Source organism: Sylvia atricapilla, chromosome 6, assembly GCF_009819655.1.
Source record: "Sylvia atricapilla isolate bSylAtr1 chromosome 6, bSylAtr1.pri, whole genome shotgun sequence".
Lineage (NCBI taxonomy): Eukaryota > Metazoa > Chordata > Aves > Passeriformes > Sylviidae > Sylvia > Sylvia atricapilla.
In genome coordinates, this window is record NC_089145.1 from 16056349 (window position 1) to 16077397 (window position 21049).

The 21049-nt window shown below is 51.2% G+C and overlaps 1 protein-coding gene across 1 annotated transcript; it reads left to right on the forward strand.

Annotated features, from left to right (window-relative positions):
* The first annotated feature begins 5203 nt into the window (after nt 1-5203).
* CTSD (cathepsin D) lies at nt 5204-21029 on the forward strand. The gene is made up of 9 exons (XM_066320897.1): nt 5204-5607; nt 6040-6196; nt 8451-8574; nt 10185-10303; nt 13861-14060; nt 15190-15312; nt 16461-16605; nt 17514-17612; nt 18255-21029. The coding sequence occupies exons 1-9, from the start codon at nt 5546-5548 to the stop codon at nt 18414-18416; spliced, it is 1191 nt and encodes a 396-aa protein (XP_066176994.1). The 5' UTR covers nt 5204-5545; the 3' UTR covers nt 18417-21029.
* The last annotated feature ends 20 nt before the right edge of the window (nt 21030-21049 follow it).

A 21049-nucleotide genomic window follows, 5' to 3' on the forward strand; every position in this document is an offset into this window, starting at 1 on the left:
CACGGGTCACGCTGCCTTGCTGCCAGCATCTGCCAGGATTGTTGTTGACTGTCCCTGGCAATTTCAGCCTGCTGAAAAATACCTCGGGTGAGGCAAACAACATGAGATCCCTGCCCTGAGGAGCAGACAGGACCAGGAGCCAGGGAGAGACAGGTCCCTCCTCCCCAAGGTGGGTGCCAGGTGTGTCACTAGCTGTGGGGGAGGATGGGCCAGGGGATGACGAAGAACATCCAACACCGTACAGGGTCAGGAACGGACAGGTGGTGTGGGGGTGGCAAGGATTTGGGCAGGCCCATGAAGTGCGTGGGACACGGGGACAGACAATGTCAAGCTTGGCAGCAACCCACTGAGGCAAGGTAGTGTGTAAGTAAACCCTAGTGAAGGCACCAGAGCAGCTCAGTCTTAAAGACCATAATCATACTTCAGTTATTAAAACCCTTCTGGGTTTTGGTTTTAAATAGCTAGGGAAAAGATGGAAGAGCAAGATTTCATGAAAACACTCCATGTTTGAAGCTGTTGCAAATGATGAGGATGGAGCCATGCTCAGGGCTCCTGCCTGTTATGACATCCAGTTGTGTCACATGGCCACTAATGAGCCATCCTCACCTGCTGGCAGGATCATGGTTTGCAGTGTGAGGGACACCAAAGGAAAAAATACCACCCAGTCTTGGCTTTTTGCAACTCCACTTAGCATTTCCCCAAGGTCACTGCAGCCCATGATGGCAGCCAGAACGTGTTTAAGCAGGCTGCTGGCCGGCTGTGCCTCCAAACCAGCCCCAGCCAGCCGGCATGAATGGACTGGGGATTGCCACCACCCATGATGCCAAGGACACCGTCTCCAGTGCCCACAGCGCTGAGACACAATGGCCAGGGCCTGCATGAGTCACTTTGTTGTGCTTACTGCAGCCCCTCCTTTGCTCCCAGGTTTCCCACCACCCGGAGCTGCTACTAAACCACCTTTTAGTCTTGTTTTTGTGGGTGTTACCCTGAAAAAGGGTGTAGTTTGGGACGTGCCAGTGCCACTGCAAAACGCACCCTCACCTTGTGAATTGTACATCAGTTTAGGAAACGGTGTAGGGAGTGGGCGAAGTCCTGGCACTGTGCCGGGAAAAAGTTACCACTGCTTCACTCGGGATCTAAGGGATGGTGAATCAGGCTCCACTAATGAGCTGCATCCAGCACCTTCACACCGGCACCAGCACCAGCGGAGGCAGCGTGTTTGAAACCAGACTTGCCCAGGCTTGTGCACCCGTAGGCTCTGCTCAGCTTAGATGGGAGAATAGTGTTCTCTTTTAGCAATGAGCTTCAAAATCAGAAATGCATTTTCTTGAATTTGAAGATGCCCTCTAAAAATCCCACCAACAGCTGAGCAAAAAAATAATCTGCATGTCTGAGCTGAAGCTTTCCTTGCCCTGTAGGTCGTTGCAGTTCACAACATTAGTACTGCTGTGATAAATAAGTTTAGGTAAAATACACTGAGGAAAGGGTGAAGGCAAATACACAGCCATGTGTAAGGACAAAGACGCCACTGTAACAACCCTGGTAGAGCTCTGCCAAACTGCAAATGGGAGACCTACTAGAGCCCCCCAAAAATAAGGCATTTGAAACTGAACAAGAGCTAATGTGTCCTGGTGGCGCCAAGGGAACCAGTGGCATCCTGGCATCCTATCAAAAATCGTATGGCCAGCAGGGCTAGGGCAGTGATTGTCCCTCTGTACTGGGTGTACTGGTGAGGCTGCACCTCAAGTCCTGTGTCCAGTTCTGGGCCCTTCACTACAAGAAAGTCATTGAGGTGCTGCAGCAAGTCCAGAGAAGTGCGACAGAACTGGTGAAGGTTCTGGAGCACAAGTCCTATGAGGAGAGGCTGAGGGTAACAAGAGATGTTTAGCCTGGAGAAAAGGAGGCTAAGGAGAGACCTCATCACTCTCTACAACTGCCTGAAGGGGGACTGCAGTGAGGTGGGGGCTTGTTTTCCCAGGTAACAGATGACAGGATGAGAGAAAATGGCCTCAAGTTGTGCCAGGAGAACTTTAGACTGGATATTGGAAAAATTTATTCCCTGGAAAGGTAATCAGGCATTGGAACAGACTGGCCAGGAAAATGGTGGAATCACCATTGCAGAAGGCATTTAAAAGCCATGCAAATGTGACACGACACTTAGGGACATGGTTTAGTGGTGGGCTTGGCAGTGCTGGGTTAATGGTGGGACTCAATGATCTTGCAGGTCTTTTCCAACCTAAATGATCCTATGTTTATAAACTAAGCTGCATCAGGTCTCTCTCTGTGTGGCAAAGGGCAGATGGGACAGCCAGGTGTCACTGGCAGAGGAGACCCCAATTTCTCAGAGCTGGGGTGCTCTTCCCAGCTGGAGCTATTGGAGCTGAGTCATTTGACCCCACCTTGGGAATCCTCTCAAGCAGGCACTGAGGTTGTGAAAGCATGGCTGGGCCCCAGGGGCGTGTCACCCCACACCCACAGCTGTGGCTGCAGGGGACGATGCGCTGGTTCACCCCTTGGAGCCACAGAGGATGCAGGGGGCTAGGGAGACAGAGCAGCAAGGAAATGGGACTCATCCACTGTGACAAAAATAGGAGTGAGGAGGGATAGATTCCTCCTTTGTGTCTCACATGTTCTCTAGATGCCTCAGCCAGGCCACTCCCTGTTCGCTCCACAAACAAGGACAAATGCGTAAAAAACCCTAAGCCCAGGCTTGTGCCACTCTATCTTTTTAAAATAATATGGTGCAACTCTCACAGCCCCAACCTATAAATACCCAGACGTGCTCCCAGCTCCTGGTTAAACATACCCACTGTACCTCTCAAGGCTTTAACATCAAGGCAAACATTCCACAGAGGTGCTGAGGGAGCCTGAGTGCAGAAATCCTGTCTCCCTGCTGGACCCACTGGCCCCCCAGCATGCAGGCACTGCAGCGTCAGCTCTAAAACTACTGGTGCCAAGGGACAGAGACAGATTAAAACCTCAGGGGATAAGACCCCCAGTCCCTTCCCATCCTGCAAGCAGCCAGGAGAGGATCACTACTGGAACATTCTCTGACACAGCCCCATTCTCCCTTTTTCCCAATAAGCCATTGGAAACATGGGACATATAAGTCACCTAGAATAGCTCTAAAAGCAGCAACCCTCTTGCAGTGGTATGAGAGCAGTCCCAGATGAGGACACAAGCCTTGCTACCATGAAGCTCAAGCAAAGGCTAATTCATAACATCAAAGCTTGCCTTTAATCCCTTGGAATCAAAAAACCCCAGACATTGACTAGGTCCAGAGTTCTGGACCTCTGCTGAAGCACTTTCCTATGCACCGTATGATGGTACGTGACTAGTATGGCATGCTGTACTCACTGGCCCATCCCTGCACACTGGAGCCCACTCCATAGCCACGGGATTCTATCAGAGACTGGCCAGACTGGAAACGCTCGAGGAGGAGCTCCCACAGGTGCCCCAGCCTGGGGGCCAAGGTGCAGGCTGCCTGGCCAGCTACAGTTTCCCAGCCACTTCAAAGAGAAGGGAGGAGGGCTTGTACTTCACTTGCTCTGCCACAGGCTCCAGGAAAGCCTATAAGGGATGTAGAGGAGGCCTTGGCCTGACATCAGGACTGTCCTTTTTGTCTGCAAAGCACATTTATAAAGCAGGTTAGAGCCATTTGGGAGGGCAGGCTTGCTTGGATGGGGCCACGATCAGGCTGGTTTATGTCTGACCCACTCCTGCCTGCGAGCATTCGGGGGGACAAGAGGAGGAGATCTGTGAGCTGGAGCCCGCAGCAGCAGCAGCAGTGACGCCTCTGGGCTCAGGCTACCGGTGCTGCGGACCCACTATGCCTTGGCCCCTTGCCCGAATGAGCCACACGCGATTTTGCTGAGTCACACAGTGCCTCGGGGCCGGGAGGGAAATGCGTTTTGCTGACTCATGGTCAGTGGCACTCAGCTTGACCACACACCCCGCAGGGGCAGGAGGGAAGATGTGCTGGCCAAAATAACGGGACCCACCAGGTTCAACCAATGCCTCCAGCGATCGCTCCAGAAAACCTCATCCCAAAGGCAGCTGTGTCCCATGGGGAGACAATGGGTTTCCTGAAGCCCCTCAGCTTGACCAAGATGCAGCAATTTGGAGAGCTCGTGGGACAAGATACAGCCCAGGGCAGAAACGCCCTCTAAAAACACTTGGGATAGATCACAGCTGGGGGAGTTGCATGCACGGACCCGGGGCAGCAGGATCCTGCGCAAGGCCACGCGTGGATGGAAGAGGCTTAGGGACAGAGTGCGGGAAGGAGATGGTGCAAGCGAGGTTTCAGTGACATGACACAGCAATTTTACAGGAGTTGCATGAACACAAATGTGACAGGAGAGGGACAGGAGCCCCACTGCAAAGCTAGAGGCCCCCTACTCCAGCAGTGCCCAGCTCATCCCACAGGCTGCTTCTTTCCCATCCCCATAACTGGGCACAAGCAGGAGCAGAAAACAAGCCCCTCAAGCCCTCGGGACTTGGAAGGGAAAATGTCTGTAAATCCGATTTAATTTTCATTGTTTTTCCAGCAGGTCTCGTGGCTCTGTAGGAGCTCTGTGGGGCAAACTGGGCAGAGATTAGCTGTGGCCTCCTGAGCTGGAGTGACGTGACACCTCTGAACGCTGTTATGACACACTGGTGGTGCTGAAGAGCCCATCCCGGTACTCCTCGACGCTCAGTCTGCATTTTGAGGAAGGGGCAGACCTCAGGGACTGCTGGTGGCCGGTGTCCCCCGGGCTCTGCCCTGCACCAGCATCGTTCTCGATGGCTGCAAGTGCCCCACTACCACCACAGTGCATTTTGAGGGGCTGCAGATATGGCTTGCCATCCCCTCCCCGGGCGCCCCACCACACCTCCCAAAAAAGCTGTGGCCTAGAATTATGCCCATCTTCCCCAGAAACGCCCAGCTCGGAGGGGTTGGAGGGATGAGTCCCCCAAACTGGAGGTGTCCCGGGACCAGGCAGAAACATGGGGCTGGGCTGCACAATGAAACCACCGCGGAAACAGCGGGTGGGTTGCCGAGGTCCGTGAGCAGCCGAGCCCTGCGAGGAACTCGGGGTCTTCTGCCTGGGGCTGTGCGTGTGTCCTGTGTGCCCCCCCGCTCCACTCCCCTGGGAGAAAAAACGCCAGATAACCAGGAAAGAAAAAAAAAAAAATCCCAGCCCAGCAGAAGGAAGTTAAAGGCAGTCTAGAAGAGAAGGAGCACGCGCGGCCAGGCACACATCTCGTGACCGATTTCACAGTGTTTATTCCCCTTTCCCGGGGGCTGAGTCACGGCCCGAGGCGCCGGGGGTCAGCCCGGGGGGGCCGTGAGGCGGCGCCCCCGGCCCCGCTCCCCGCCCCGGCCCGCCCTCACGTGACGCCGGTTGCAATTTTAGACCGTCAGCTGACTCCAGAAATCCGTGGAGAGGGCCCGCTCTGCCTACAAAAACACGGACGGAAAGCAGCAGCGGCGTCGCGGCCTCTCAGCGTCGAGACCTCCAGCCTCTGACCCCTCGCCACGGCCGCCAGAAGCGCCTTCGCCGCCATGGGGCCCCGCGGCCTCCTCCTGCTGCTCGCCATGGCCGGGTGCTGCGCCGCCCTCATCAGGTGAGAGGAGGGGGCTCCTCAGGGGCTGCTGAGCCCCCCCTGGGTTGGGGAGGACATGGGAGAAGCACCCCCGGTGCTGCTGCAGCGGTGGCCTCCGAGCTGCTCTCACAGCCCTCCATCAAAGCAGGGAGGGGAAGGTTCGGAACACCCCCCCAATCCTGCGCATTGGAGGGGCCTCACCCCAGCTTCCCCTACACCTGGTGACCTCTGGCAGCCCCCCGGCCTTTCCCCCTGTCCTCCAGCTTTGGGAAAAACGCTAAACGCAGCACGGCGAGGGGGATCTAGCGTAGGGTGCTGGCAGGAGCTCAAACCTCACCCACTTCGTACTGGCGCATCCCCTGTGTTGAGTGGAGCCTTGCTTGCCCCCCTTCTCTAGGTATCCCTCCCCTACACACCCCCTTTAACATGTGTGTGTTTGCCGACCCCACACAGGATCCCCCTGACCAAGTTCCCTTCCATGCGGCGGATCCTGAGAGAGGCGGGCAGTGAGATCCCAGATACAAATGCCATCACTCAGGCCATCAAGTACAAGCTGGGCTTTGCCGAGGAGGGTAAGCCCACCCCGGAGATTTTGAAGAACTACATGGATGTGAGTAAATCACCCCCCCGCACACCATTGCCTGCACTGCAGCCGACCCCAGCACAGTGCTGGGCTGTCACTTGTACCCATCCCAGGGGGTGGTGGGACATGCCAGCCTCCCACTAGCCAGGAAGACAAAGGAGGGAGAGATGTTGATCCTGTAGGACAGATTGATGCACTCCCATGGCTTAGTGAGTGAGTGCCAAAAGGTGCTTCCCATCACTACTAAACTAAAAATACTAATACTAGTAATTATAATAACAACAAAGAACCCACTGCCACCCAAGCGGGAGCTTTTCAGTTTGTGACCTATTTCCTTTCCCCTTTGTCACTAATTAACAATCATAAATAGGGGCCTGCTCACTTACAATCCTTCCTAGCATCTTCTGGCCATTTGGGCTCTACTTCTGGCAAGACAGGGGCATAAAAATCATGCTCCACTCCTTGAGATGTTGGGGCCTCAATAAATAAGTGAGCGCAGGATATTGGAAGAAGACTCAGATTTGGTACTAGCTTACTATGGAATTGGACCCTTCCTCTCACTATCTTTCATCTTCTGCCCTGCCTTGGGAAAAGCCACCCTCTACCTCCACTTCCTTCTCAGCAACTTAGGGAGCAAAGGGACCTGCGTGGTGGTAGAAGGAGAAGCCAGATAAAGGACACGGAATTTGCCCTTGCCCTGCTGCCAGACACGTGTGGGGTTTACTATTTCAGGGTTCCTTACCGGGCAGTGTAGGATATGAGCATTAGCTGGCAGAATAAAGCTGGGCTCAGATGTTTAGGCATTAATTCAGGAGATATTCCCCCTGCTGCCCTTCCTCAGGGGCTCTTGCCACCCAACCAGCACCATCCTGTCCTGGGAAGGGCCACCGGTGTTTCAGTTGGCAGTGTTGAAAGCCAGGGCAAGTGGTTATGTCACAGTGTTGTCTCTTGCAACCACAGCTCAGACTGCCACTCAGGGCAGCGCTGTTTTCCCTTGTCACAGGGGCACCAACCCAACCTGTGGTGGCAGATAAGGGACCCTGGCTGGGTCCCTCCCAGCCTGGCTGAAAATACTTTTGCTGCCAAGGAATTCTTGGGACAACCCCCACTAGCCTGCCTTGTATGCTTCCTGCGAGCCCCTGGGACCCTTCATGGGTCTATGTATATGACAAACGAAGCCCCAGTACTGGGGGTTAATTTTCAAGCCCCAGCAATAATCACAGAACCACTGGAAGCAAGTGCTGCCTCCCCATTATGGCTAATTGCAATGTTGCAATGGATTGTTAATTACTTAGTGAGCAAGCCATGCAAACTAAGCGCACGGGAGGTGAGCAGCTTTGATAATCCTGTTTTCTTCTCTCCCCCCCTGCTCTTAATTCAATACATGGTTTGGAAAGGCTACTGGCTGACTTCTCTTGCAGCCTTCTCTCCAGAACCCTGAACCAGCTGCTTACCAGGCAGGACACATAGATTCCTGCCTGTTTAGGAGGAGTAGGGAAAAATGAGTCCATGTAGCACCTGCCTAGCACTCTCCATTTGTCCTCTCCTCTGTGATGAGAGGGATACCTTGCCAACAACTCAGCCATTCAAATTTCTTCCAGTCCCAGCAGAAATGTAGTCTCAGAGACCTGTGCCATAGGGACATCTCCCAGTCTTTCACCCTGGAGGCCTAAATGCATCTCTGGTGGTGCTGCTTGTGCTCTTTGCTCCCACCACTCCTCCCGTCTTCCAGCTCTGGAGACTGAGCATTTGTTTATTCTTCCCCATTCCCAGAGCTCACCAGCAAGCACCAAAACCTCCAGCAACTGTACCTCCACCTGCAGTGGGCAGTGCTACTGCTCACTGCAACCCACAGTTTCTCTGTGAACCTACAGGCAAAGCAGCTTCCCAGCCAGTTTCAGCTTTTCAATAACGATGGTGTTTTGCTTGGCTTCCTTCCATCGTTTTTTCTCTTCCTTGTGGTGAACTGCATGCCAGCCTGCAGACCTTCCCCCTTGTCTTCTTCCGTGTCTCCTTGCCCCAAATGTCCTCCCCCGCACTCACCCATCCCACTTGTCCTCAATTTATCCTTTTCACACCCACTGTAATGAGTTCTGAACACTGATGGGGAACCTCCCTTCCAGAGGGCAAAGGCTGGGAACCCATTAGTGCCAAAAACAAGAGGAAGGCAATGTCTAGATAAGAAGCTGATCCTCAATTCAACCCTAAGAGACTTTTTGATCTTTGATCCCTGCTTTTAGCCAGCTGCCTCTGCTCATGGCTCCCTTCTTCTGCTTTGCAGGCCCAGTATTTCGGTAAGATCGGTATCGGAACACCCCCCCAGAATTTCACCGTGATCTTTGACACTGGCTCCTCCAACCTCTGGGTGCCATCCGTGCACTGTTCCATGTTGGACATCGCCTGCAGTAAGTGTCACAGGTGCCAGAAACAGCTAAACAGCTTCTCCTTTCCTGCAAAATTGCATTGCAAGAGGAGAAACTGAGGCAGCAGCATGAAATGACTTGCCAGAGGCTGATGGGCTTTTTAGAGTCAGAGCTGGAAATACAATCCCAGCTTCCTGCATCCATCCTTCATTAGTCCTTTTCTGGGTTTTTTCTTTTCCAAATAACCCTCAAACAGGGCCAAATCGTCTCCAACAGCTTCAGCCCTACAGCAGGGGAGCAGCATCATCAGTTGTGATGTTTCTCCCCAAATTACAGACCAATGCTGCTGTTATCCCATTGCGCAAGGCTGACTTTTTTAAGTCAGCCTCTTGCCAGATCTGATACAAACTGTCCTAGTTTCTGGTTTATTGCTGCACAGAGCATGTGTGTGCATGTTTATGGAGTTATAATTAACGAGAGCCAGGTTGGCACAATGAAATGAGAATCTCTTAGGAACTACAAGTGGGTTTTTTTTTTTTTATTCTGTGGCGTTCCTATGCAATAAACCTCCACAGCTGAAGATGTTGAACCTGGCTGTGGCAAAATGCCATTTAAAAATCACTGGTTGTGCTGTTTAAGCAGAGTGAAGAAACCTGTGGAATCAACAAATGCAACCATGAAAGGCATTCCACAGTGCTCATTGGGAGTAGAGTGGAAATTTGGACTTCTTGTAGACAGACTTTCTTTTTGCATATGTGAAACAAGATTTAGGACACTGACAGGGTGGTGCAGTCCAGACCTGGTATGCCTAGAGGGTTCCTGATTGTAGCAGGGAGATGGTTTCTCAAGGCAGTGCCTCGGGAGGTGCTGGGACCAAAGGGCTTGTTTTATGAATATACAAGGAGCTTAACCTGCTGCCAGACTGGAATCCAAACTGGGACCCAGACAGCCTAGCTGGAAAACTCCTTGTGTAGCACTGTCACTTCTTGTAGGGCTCGGCTGGTTCATCCTCAGCTGCTGTCTGTACCATTCAGCAACCAGCCATGGGACCGTGCTGGCCAACTCGTGACTTGGGAGGAGTCTGGGGAGGAGGAATCTGCCTGCCCAAAAAAACAGGGATATCCTACAGCTCCCAGCCCAGCCAAGGGGAAAAACAGCTTAGACTTGAGGACAGCCCTTCTCCTCTTCAAATAAAGGAATATTTTGAATTCTTTCTGTACTAAAAACAATGTATGAAAAATTTCCATCTACTCCTAGTAAAAGAAACAGATAAGCCTGTTAGGTGAAAAAGTTCATGCCCAGAGCAGACTATATTTAAAGCCAGCCTGGTTCTCCATGGTGTGTGGAGGGATACATTTTGCTCTGCTGACTAACACACCACACCAGCCACATAACCTCTAGGCTTTTAATACCCAGTGGCCAAATCGGATTTAACAGCCTGAATTGGATCTGCCCACCTAATTCCCCAGGCACTGGAAATGCTTTGTTAAGCAGTCTGAGCTTGGCAAACCCTGGGTTCAGGCCCACCTTCACATCATCGATTGTCCATTTGGCCAGATAAGCTGGATGGTGTGGGGTTAGGTAGGGGTAGCTGTAGGTATAAAGGAGCACTAATGGTGTGTGTCCCCTTGTGTCCCCCTTCCCCATGGCAGTGGTGCACCACAAGTACGACTCTGCCAAATCCAGCACGTATGTGAAGAACGGCACCAAGTTTGCCATCCGCTATGGGACAGGGAGTCTCTCCGGGTTCCTCAGCCAAGACGTGGTCACGGTGAGTTACGACTGCCCCTGCCCCATGCTGCCCCAGACTGCTTTCAGTAGAGTGCTCGGAACTTTCAGATTTCAACGGGTCTCCTTTCTTGAGTGTCCTACTCATATAGATCATCCTTCAGTGCTGTGTTTCCAAGTCCTCTGAAATCACCTGGTAATGATGACTGTTGAGGTAACAATAACCATAGCAGGCTGAGAAGAGAAAAGGTATTAATCTGCAGGTCAGCAGGGTGGCAGTGGGGACTGCTCACATAGTGCCCCTGCAAATATGGTCTCTGGCCATCCCTCCAACCCTTTTCCTGGTGACCCCAAAAATTTACCAGCCCAAGCACAATGCCAACACCACTGCACAGACTGGTGGTGGTGTCCAGCTTGTTCTTGGCCAGTATCCACATATTAGTGGATGCCCACATGGTTAGCTGCCCAAACACAGACCAGAAAAGGTCTCTTTACTGCCCCATCCTGGTCTCACATCAAGAACTGGTGTTTATGCTTGTAAAGACTGGGTAACACCCTGGGGAGAGGTTCGCCAGCAGTGTTCAGGGTGCAGCTTGGGTTAGCTGGCTGGTGGTTGCTTCACAGTTTGCTTTTCAGCAAGCAAAGGCTGAACTTTCTGTCCTGTGAAGGACGAGTGCCTTTCATGACTTCCTCCCAGGTACAGATGCTCAGGAGAGTTTGCCAGCTGCCAAACATCAGGGGTGCATGTGCTCTCAGATTACTCACTCTCCTGGCAGGGATAAGAGCATATGTTTGCTTTGCAGGGGGGGAGAAACAAAGCAAAAGTTTTGAATAAGCACATAAATATGGAGATTTGGAGGTATCTGTTTAAGTCCAGCTGAAAATTATTGGCTTACAAATTTCATCAGAATCAAAAGTGTCCAGGAGAAGCTTAAAATAACTCTTGCAAGATGCACTCTTTAGCCCATCCTTAAAGCATGAAGATTACAGGCTAGCCTGGAAGCATCAGCTATTGCCTCTATGCTGCATCCAAAGATGCAGCAAGGCAAACAGCAAACTTCATTGTCCTTGGAAAGTGTGGGATTAATGCAAGGGCTAAAATGAGTCAGAAAGAAAATTGCTGGTTTTTTCTCTTTTTTTTGATTTGTAATTGTCACCCTAATGCCTGTTTTCTAATTAGCTCTTCCCTTCCCAGCAGCTCAGAGGAAGGGTTTTGTGCCTCAGTTTGTTTGGGAAGTGGGATGGTTCTTGTCAGACAGCACACCTTGTAGCATTTGGTTTCTTGTCTGCACAGAAACAAGAGCAACCTCTTGCATGGAGCTGAGCAGTGTCCCTCTTATAGTAGGCAGCAGTAGGGGTGACACTGAGGGTCAGGGATCTTCATCTTGGACACCAGGATGCATCCTCTGATGTGCACCATGTTGCAGACAAGCTCCCAGTCAGGTATAATCTTGAAAGAAAGACATTGAAATAACCTTTAGGGTGACCTTCTTGGCTCCAGCCATTCTGGTGGGTGGAAGCAGCCACAGCAACCTCTGGTAGCACTGACATTTGACCAAAAGATGCTTGTTGGCAGGTAGTCCAGAGTCCCTCAGCCCAAATTTTTTTGGGGAGGGTGATGAGCTCATGTCAAACAGCCTGTCTCATTCTGTGGAGGAGCAACGCCCTGTAGCGCCGCACTCTGCAGTGCTGCTTGCTCTCCCAAGAGCAGCAGGTTCAGCCAGCCCTCTGCTGCTCAGGCATCTCATCTCTTTATCACAGCCCAACCTTGGAATGTCCTTCAAGGACAGCAGAGGAAACATAGCTGGCCATGGGGCACAAAGTCTCTCCCATGACTGCAGTGCAGATACACAGCACAGAAGATGACTTTCCTTGCCTCTCTCCCTTGTGCCTCTGCACCCCAAGCCCTGTGCCAAAGAGGCCCTCACCTCTTGGTCTGCCTTTGCCATTCAGTGCTTAACTGCTGGCTGAGGCCACTAACAAGGAGGCCAGGCAGGCTGTGGAGTGCTGACACCCATCTGCAAAGTGCTGGAGGGTGGCCACCACACGGCCATCCGCCGGTCATGATTTTTGGTTGCTTAGTGTCAGAGCCAGAGCCAGCCAAGAGACAGAGACAAAGGATCTGTCACCTGGCAGGAGCACTCTGATAAAGATGGTCTTGGGTTTCAGCCCTGCTGAGGACCAAGTGCAGACAGGGTCTGCTGAGAATCCATGACTGGGCAGAAATCTGCCTCCCCCTTGGGATGTGCAAGCAGAGCAATATTCAAACAATCCTGACACTCAGTGTTATCAGTCCATTGCATTTTACTTTAAGTAGAAGCTTCATTGAACTTTCTGAGCCTCTGAGGACCAGCAGTGCCAAGGGGTGGCTTTTGTAAACCTGGAGTGTACAACTGGGGCAGGCTCTGGCGAGCGGATGCATTGCCTTGCGCTCTTCCCCGCCACATCCTGCCCTGTGGCTTTCAGCTTTCGCAAGGCTCGATCGCCCTTTCCTACTGCAATCCTCCAATACCATTAAAGGCAGCACTGCTGTCCCAGCCTTGCACTGTCTAACCCTGGGGGGATATTAGTAATTTACAGGGATCGTTATCTGCCATCAGGTAGTAGAGGCCAGCTTGTCAGTCCAGCCTGGCTCACTACAGGACTGCTAGCTGCAGGCTGAGAGGCTGAAATTGTCCTAGCGTGGATGCTAAAATTGCCTGTGGCCAGCCAGAAGCTCACAAGCCTCCTGAACTGCTACAGCCAGAAGCCAGCGGATGCATCCTGCTCCCCATCCGCAGAGCTATCCTCCTTTCTCTGATCATCTTCTATCTGGGGATCTGCCCTTGGAAGGCATTTCAGCTTTCCAGGGGGGAATGCCAGTCCTTCTCATGGCTGGCAAGGGAGGTGACCTTTGAATTCTTAGTACTCAGCTTGCTATTTTTGTGCTTCAGACTCAACTTCACTTTTTTGGCTGGGTCTTCTTCCCTTTCATGGGAGGTCTCTACAGGCTGGTGGCTCTTCCAAGAGATTCAGCAGTATCCTAGGGACGTTTCTTATGTAGGGGAGATCATAGGGGTTGTAGGCTGAGGTGAGAGGGGTTTGTGCTCCCAGCCGAGGACAGATGCAGTGCCCAAGGAGGGTGGATACACAGATGACTTAGAAGATTTCCAGAGTGGGGAAAAGGTTTAAAGGCATAGCACAAGAGCTTTTCAGACTGGGAGGAAATGATGAAGTAGGTGATAGGGGAGGAGATGTAGAAGGTACAAATGGATATATGTCTTCTGTGCAAAGAGGGGCTGTAGAGCAGCAAGGCCAGTGCTGAGACACTGCAAAAGGCTAAAGGGATTCTCCTGCCCTTAGAAGTATGCTGGGCTTTGCAGGGACTCGGGAGGTTCCACTGAGCCAGAGTTGCCAGTCTCTTCCCCTGATGAGAGTGGGACTAGGGTGTCTGGTTTCTGCAGCTGCCTATAAATGCAAGGGTGAAAGCGGGCAGGAGTGTGGCAGCACACTGAGGAACATGCTACAGCCTGTGTTCAGTGAGGCTCCATTACCACCCCGGTCCCCTAAGTCAGTTTTCTTTACAATCTGCTTTTCCCTTCCCTCCCTATCTCCCCACAGCTTGGTGACTTGAAAATCCTGGATCAGACCTTTGGGGAGGCCACGAAGCAGCCAGGCATGACGTTCATCGCTGCCAAGTTTGATGGTATCCTGGGCCTGGCATTCCCAAAGATCTCTGTGGAAGGCGCTGAGCCTTTCTTCGATAACGTCATGAAACAGAGGCTGGTTGAAAAAAATGTGTTCTCTTTCTACCTAAACAGGTAGTGTTGGGTTTTGTGGCACTCCTCTGGTTGTGAGGGCAAGCCCAGTGGGCTTTTTTCTGTTTCCCAGAAGCACCTCTTGTCATCTGCTATTTTACACTCTGGACAGCAAGTTCTGCTTGCAGGACCAATCAGGCCAAAATCTCTTATGTTTGCTCTGAAGTAAGGAGAAGGGAAGTAGAAATGCAGTTCTTTTACTGATAAAGAGCTGGGTGGATCTGTGACCAGATTTCTTAACTGATGAATAGACGGAGGATGTTTCCAGAGGAAAGGGAAATAAAAATAAACAGGGCTGTGATCATGAGATTGCTGCTACTGCAGTCCCCTTTAGAGAGGTAAACAGCCCCAGTCTGCTGCCAAAATCCATAAACCATGTGGTTACCACCATACTGCCTCCCAGGCAAGGGTGTCCCCCATCAGTCATCACTAATGAGGGGGCTAATGCTCTGTCACCACCCTGGGAAATCCTCCTTTGCAGCTGCTAGCACCTTCCCACCCATTGCTGCTCCCCACAGGACACCCCATCACTTTTCTGGTACCACAGCAGTGACTCTGAACTACTTCAGCCCAAAAAGTAGCACACCAAGAGCAGGGGGAGGGACAGAGAGGGCTGCTTCTGGCCAGTCAAGCACCAGCCCTCCCCCATCACCATATTTCTTCCCATCTGCTCAGCAGTTAGCTCTTACCTGATGGTAACCTTGAGGATTCACTCCAAGGCTGCTGGTTGGCAGAGTTGAGTGCAGATAACCTAACCCTACATCAGCTGTTTCCAGCCCTGCACAGGCACTTTTTACAAACTGATATAGGAAGTCCCTGTGTCAGTGCTCACGTCCCCTTTGCCATCCCCCTTCCCTGCCATGAGTTTCTTCAGGTTTTTGTGAGAAAGTACCAGGTGGAAAGCTGCAGGATGCTTGGCTGGACCAAAATAGTCCTATTTCCCCATCCCAGCCTATCTCACAGTATCTGTCCCTATACTGACATAACATAGCACAATGTAAGTTATCTGTCTTCAATACTGTTAATGCTGTGTTTCACCTCCAAGCACACCAGCAGGTATTTTGAGGGGCACTTGAAGCATGTTGTTCTCACCCTGCTCTTGATGTTCACAGGTTTGGATATTGTTTTTCAGAGATCCTACTGGTGACCCTGGTGGTGAGATGGTCCTGGGAGGTACTGACCCCAAGTATTACAGGGGCGAGTTCAGCTGGTTTAATGTCACACGCAAGGCCTACTGGCAGATCCACATGGACTCGTAAGTTTCCCATCCACCTGACTACATGTATGGAGTCACATGTGCAGACGGCACATGCCTGAGGCTTGGATGAGACCCTCCTCGAAAAGGAATCATCCCTGCAACAGATCCGCAGCAAAAAAAAGGAGATTAAATCCCACCCTAGGGCTGGGTTGTTTGTCCCTGGAAGGAGACGAAAGGCAGAAGCCTTCATAAGGAGATGTTCTGTGAAATCCTTTCCTCTTGTTTATGGCTTGACCCTTGAAAGGATGCGTGCTGCGAAGCAGAGTAAAATGCCGGTGTGTCCTCCTTGCAGCCAGAGTGAGCCCCACAGATTAGAGCTCAGTTTTGCTCAGCTCTCAGCAAGGCCTAAGCTGCATGGCTGTCCTGCACACAGCTCCGGAGGAGCTGGATGAGGCCTCAGGAAGCCAGCCCTTGACTGAAGGGCACGGTGCAGCAATCAGTGCACATTGTTGGAGGCAGAGGGGAGGAGAGCAGCCTGAGCTGACGGCCGCCAGCCCCATGGTCTATTCTGAGCTCTCCCACGTGATAGGAAGTTAAAAGTGGCCTGTGATCAGAGTGTGTCCTTTTCTTGGGAATTGCATCCCTCCCCAGCACAGCGTTTCAGTTCTCATTTTCCCCCAGAGCTGCAACGTTGGCAGTGTATGGCAGACCCTTGGCTAGAAGGCTTTGTCTTCCTGCACCGCTGTGAAATGCAGTGCGGGTGAGGAAGCCAAGCAGCTCCTGGCTTGCCTTTTCTCTGTACAGGAACCCTTCCCTTGCCCATGGCTGTCACACTACCCTTTTAACCCTTGGTTTTTCTGCAGTAGCACAGGCCATAAAAGTCTGCAATTCATTGTCCTGAGCTCTCTCCCATGTCCATTAGCTGCAGCGCTAGCTCTGGCATGCAGGTAGCAGGCAGGGTATGCAGGCAACATCCAGGCTCTCTGCAGAAATGCAGTTACACTTCGAGGCACCTGCTTAGTCATGAGCAGACAACAGGGAGCCAGGGGGTCTGTACACTGATGCTGCTGCATCAGTGTTTCCGAGCATCTGTCTTTTCTGGATGTCTGTCACAGCCCTCTCTTGCCTTCCTGTGTACTGCTTCCTGCAGCCTTCACTGGGAGACCTTTAAGAGTTGTCTAACGTCTGGGCATCTCTCATCACAGGGTGAATGTTGCCAACGGGCCGACCCTGTGTGAGGGGGGCTGTGAGGCCATCGTGGACACGGGAACCTCACTCATCACTGGTCCCACCAAAGAAGTGAAGAAGATACAGGAGGCCATTGGTGCAAAACCACTCATAAAAGGCGAGGTGAGGCCAGGCTGGAAATGTCGGGGGTCTATGGCCATCACAGCACCTATGCTTACACCCTACTTTGTACCCAGATGCTTGCTGAGACCCTAGTCTTCTGCTCTCTCTGATCTTTGTTCCCAGCTTGTGCTCCTGGAAAAGCCACTGGCACAGCAGGGACCCCTTTGTCTTTTGACCCTGGATAGTATTCACTACCCTATTCATACTCACAGTAGAAAGCCCAGGTCCCATGAACTTTGGGAAGCTTTGAGTCACCTCTGCCACTCATCTCTGGGAGGTAGAAGAGAAGGGATCTGAGTTGCAGCTGAGACAAAGGATTTACATTAATGTGAGTCCAGAGACACTTTAATAAAAGCATATTTCATGCAAATGGCAACCCTTTGCATGAAAGTTTCCAACCATCAAAGCTAATCTCATAAGACTCTCCTCTCCCTAAATTTGTAGAATATGGATTATAAAGACCATGTAGAAAAAAATGACCTGCTCTGTAAACTCTCCCAAATCAGAGCTCGGAACATTTGTCATGCATTTCTGCAGTGTCTGAGACCCCAAGCTGCAGCAGTAGTTGGCTTAGACCTGCCATGATCCCCAACACTTGCTATTGTTAATGAAACTGGCTTTGTCTGTGCACTGAGCCACAACTGCCTCTCCTCTAGTAAAAAAGAGTTATGGCACTCTGGAACTCAGCCGAGCCAAAATCTAAATGCAGCATCCTTTGGCTCCATGCCTATCCATAAAGTCCTCTTGCCCCTCAGCTCAGAGCCCTACTCAGGAAGCAGCCTACTTACCCCAGCTTGAGTTTCCGCACCAACTGGTTTTAGGGAGACTGCAGCAAAGATGTGACTGTGCTCAAGGAAGACTGAGAGTGTGGGAGGTCCAATCTAAAGCCTTTACTGTTGCAATTTCAGTACATGGTCCCCTGTGAAAAAGTGCCAACACTGCCTAATATCACAATGGTACTAGGAGGGAAGAAATTCGACCTCACAGGAGAAGAGTATATCCTCAAGGTACGTCCTGGAAGATTTTTCCAGCATTATGCTTCTTCCCCAAGGCCTGACTTTTGCTTCCACTGCATCAAAGCAAGAGCAGCCAGAGCAGTGCTGGAGCTGGTGCTTGGGAAGAAGTCTGAAAGGTTGGGGTGTCAGGGTGGTGCCACTGCAGATGGATCCAGGTAAACTCATCAAAATCTCACAGGAATAAGACCCTCTGCATAATGCTTGTGAGGGATAGCAGGATGGTTAAGGAAGGGGAGGCAAGCTGTTGCGTCACTTTATACAAACATTTAGCTCTTTAATGCTGCATTCTGGTGCCATGAGGCCTCATTATAGCAGAGGCCACCAGCCTGTCATTTAAGCCATCAGAATCAACTTGCAAGGACCATTTTGTGCAGACCTTAATCAAAGGCTCTAATCCAGAGCTATGTGGGCTGGGAGTCATGTGCAGCTTTGCTTGATGCTTTAGTGCTTAAGGGAAGGGGAGCTGGGTTTGGAGTCGTAGAAGCTGTGGGTTGGGAGTCACTTTTGCAATCTCTGGATCTCAGTCTGGGAGAGGCTGAAGCAAAGGCAGCCTTGCAGGTGTTCTTGCCAAGCCTGCAAGGTGGAGGGAAGGGAATGACCTGCTTAAATTGAAGGTCTCACTCTTCTTTCTAGATTGGTGGACCAGGAGAAACTGTATGCATGAGTGGCTTTTCAGGCCTGGACATCCCACCCCCTGGGGGCCCACTCTGGATCCTGGGAGATGTCTTTATTGGACCCTACTACTCTGTCTTTGACCGTGATCACAACCGTGTTGGCTTTGCCCCAAGTGCCTAAACACCTGACCCCCACTGCCTCTGTCACACACACAAACACACAGACATGGGAGCCATAGAGAAAGGTTACCAGTATTAGAAACACAGTGAGTGGAAAGGAGAAAAAAAAAAGAAAAAAGAAAAAAAAAAAAAAGAAAGGAAAAGAAATTGAACTAGATTTAAAATTACATGGAAAATAGTCATTAGTGCCCTGCTAGCTACTTTTTCCACTCTGTTGAGTAAGCAGTGCTGGGAGGTCTCTAGCTGACAACTCCAGCTGGAGTAATCCCTTGCTTTACTGCTAGGTCTTCCAGTAGTTCTTTTTGAGAATGATTCTCAGAGCTGAACAAGGCACCATCTCACATCTCCCAGCGCTGTTGTTCTTCCTGGAGGAGGGAGCAGCTGGCTGAAGCCAGCCCCTGGCATGTCTGTTCGTGCAGAGGGGCTGTGCTACTGCTCTTGAGTTTGGTCTTCTCTGCTGGGGGAGAGGGACAAGGGAAGGCTGTCTTGCACATTAGTTTTTACTGCTTTTTCACTCATTAAGTGGGGGAGTAGATGGCCTGGGAGAATCTGTCTTTATGACCTTTCCTGGCAGGTTGAGGCTGTGACCAGTAGGTCATTTTTCAAGGAGTTTGTGCTGGCTTGGTCCTAGGAGAGCATGTCCTGGGCTGCAGCGATGGAGAAGCATGGTAGTGTGCCCAGGGGATGAGTTTCAGAGCCTGAGGGCTGTGGTGCTTGTTTTGTTTAGTGATGGCACTAGTAAGAGAGCTGGGAGCCATGATGTCCACATCCCTGCCATAATGGGACAACGGTTTGTAGGGGGCTCTAGCCAGTGGGACTTTTCAGTCAGTGTGAATGTTGAGGGGGTCAAGATAGGTTATAAGAGAGGTAACTTGAATTCAGAGCCATGAAGACCCAGCCTTTTGCTGAGCAAAGTCATGTGGCACAAGTTCTCTTGAGTTCAGTGACCTTCTCCCAGGTTCTCCAAACAGCAAATCTTCCCAGCTTCAACCACAGCCAGTGAGTTGCGAATAATGTTTCCTGAAGGAGCTAAGTGAACTACAGGCTGAAATCATACTGGTAAAATTCATGTTTGTCAGCCACATGAGAGCTTTTGGAAACATGATTCACAGCATTTTGAACTGCCCAAAACTCAAGAGACAGTTGGCAGAGCCAGCAAACCTCCTGAGCAGGAGGATGCCATGGCAGCTGCTGGACTTGGTTTCACTTCCCCTGCTGCCCTGTCCCAAAATCCATCTGCCTTTAACACCCTCTGTACCTACTTTCCACTTTACTAATGCTGGTGAGCGCTGTTCATGTCCAGCTAGGAGAGTGAGGAACCGTCCTGCTGCAGATCTAGCTGATGTAGCTATGCACACAGATCCTCCCAGAGAGCCAGGATCTGCGAGTGTGGAGCCACTTGCTGGGCTGGCACTGGTAGGCAAACACTAGTGGAGCTGGGAGGATGATAAAATGAGTTTTAAGTAGTACTGGAAAGCAGAAGAGAACCTGCCAAGAATTCTAGCTCCTGTGCTGGGAGTAAAAGGCTCTTTTGGTTTTCCTAGTGTGCTGGATCAGGTCCTGAAGTTAAGGGAGTGGCAGCAGATAAGGAGTAAAGCTTTGAGTGGCAAAAAGATAAGATTAGCAGCGGCCATGACCCCAAACCAGGCTAAACAGATGGCAAAATCCTGGCTACCCAAAATTCACTGATAATCCTGCCAGCACTAGCAGTGGGGCCAAGAAATTTTTTGAGAAAAGTCTTTGGGCAGTGAGTGAATAGATGGTTTTGCCCAGTGAAGTAAGTTTGGCATTATAACCATGCTTCACCTTGGAGAGGTCTGGCATGGACAGTAGGGACAGGCATAGGCACATATGGGACACATGCATTGTTCCCCACAACCCCAGATGTGACAAATGCTGCTCCCCAAAGCTTGCTTCTGTCTCCTTGTAATCTTCACCTGGAGCTCTGTATCTGGACACCAAAGGACATCTGTTTTAGACTGGCCAGAGAACAATAGCATGTTACCAAAAAAAAAAAAATCTTCAGTAGCTGCTCCAAAATTAGCAAATATTCAGCACCTCTCCACAGATCTTCAGTTTCAGATCTTCAGCAGCACCTCCAAGTCCTGCTACATCGTTTCCCAGCCTCAGGATTTCTTCAGCATGGGGAGACAGAGTTGGCCTCTTGAGTACCTGCTGAACAGACCTGATGTGAAGGGGAAGCTTGACATGGACCTGACAGCAGCTTTTGAACACCTTCAGCATCAGATTGAAGTGGGATGTGCAGCACAGCCCCAGGTGGAGCCATGGCTGTGCCGGGCGTGCGTTGCCTCCCGCTGCCGGCACGGTCCCAGCACAGTGACTCCAGGTGGGCTGGTGTCTGTCAGCAGGCAGGAGGCAGCTGCCTCGGGAAAGCACGGCCCAGAGTGATGCCCTGAGTGATGCACTGTAGGATAGGCTGGAGGACCAGTTCACTGCAGTCTTCCCTGAATGGGTCTCCTCCCCTTGTTCTTTTTATTTGCATTTTTAAACCCATCTCTAATCGTGTGACTGGTTTTTTAAAATTATTTTGCTGTCAGAATTAATTGTCTCTTCATAGATAATTGAAAAGAAAATACAGTATTTTCCCCTTTAACTCTGAGAGTGGTCTTTCCT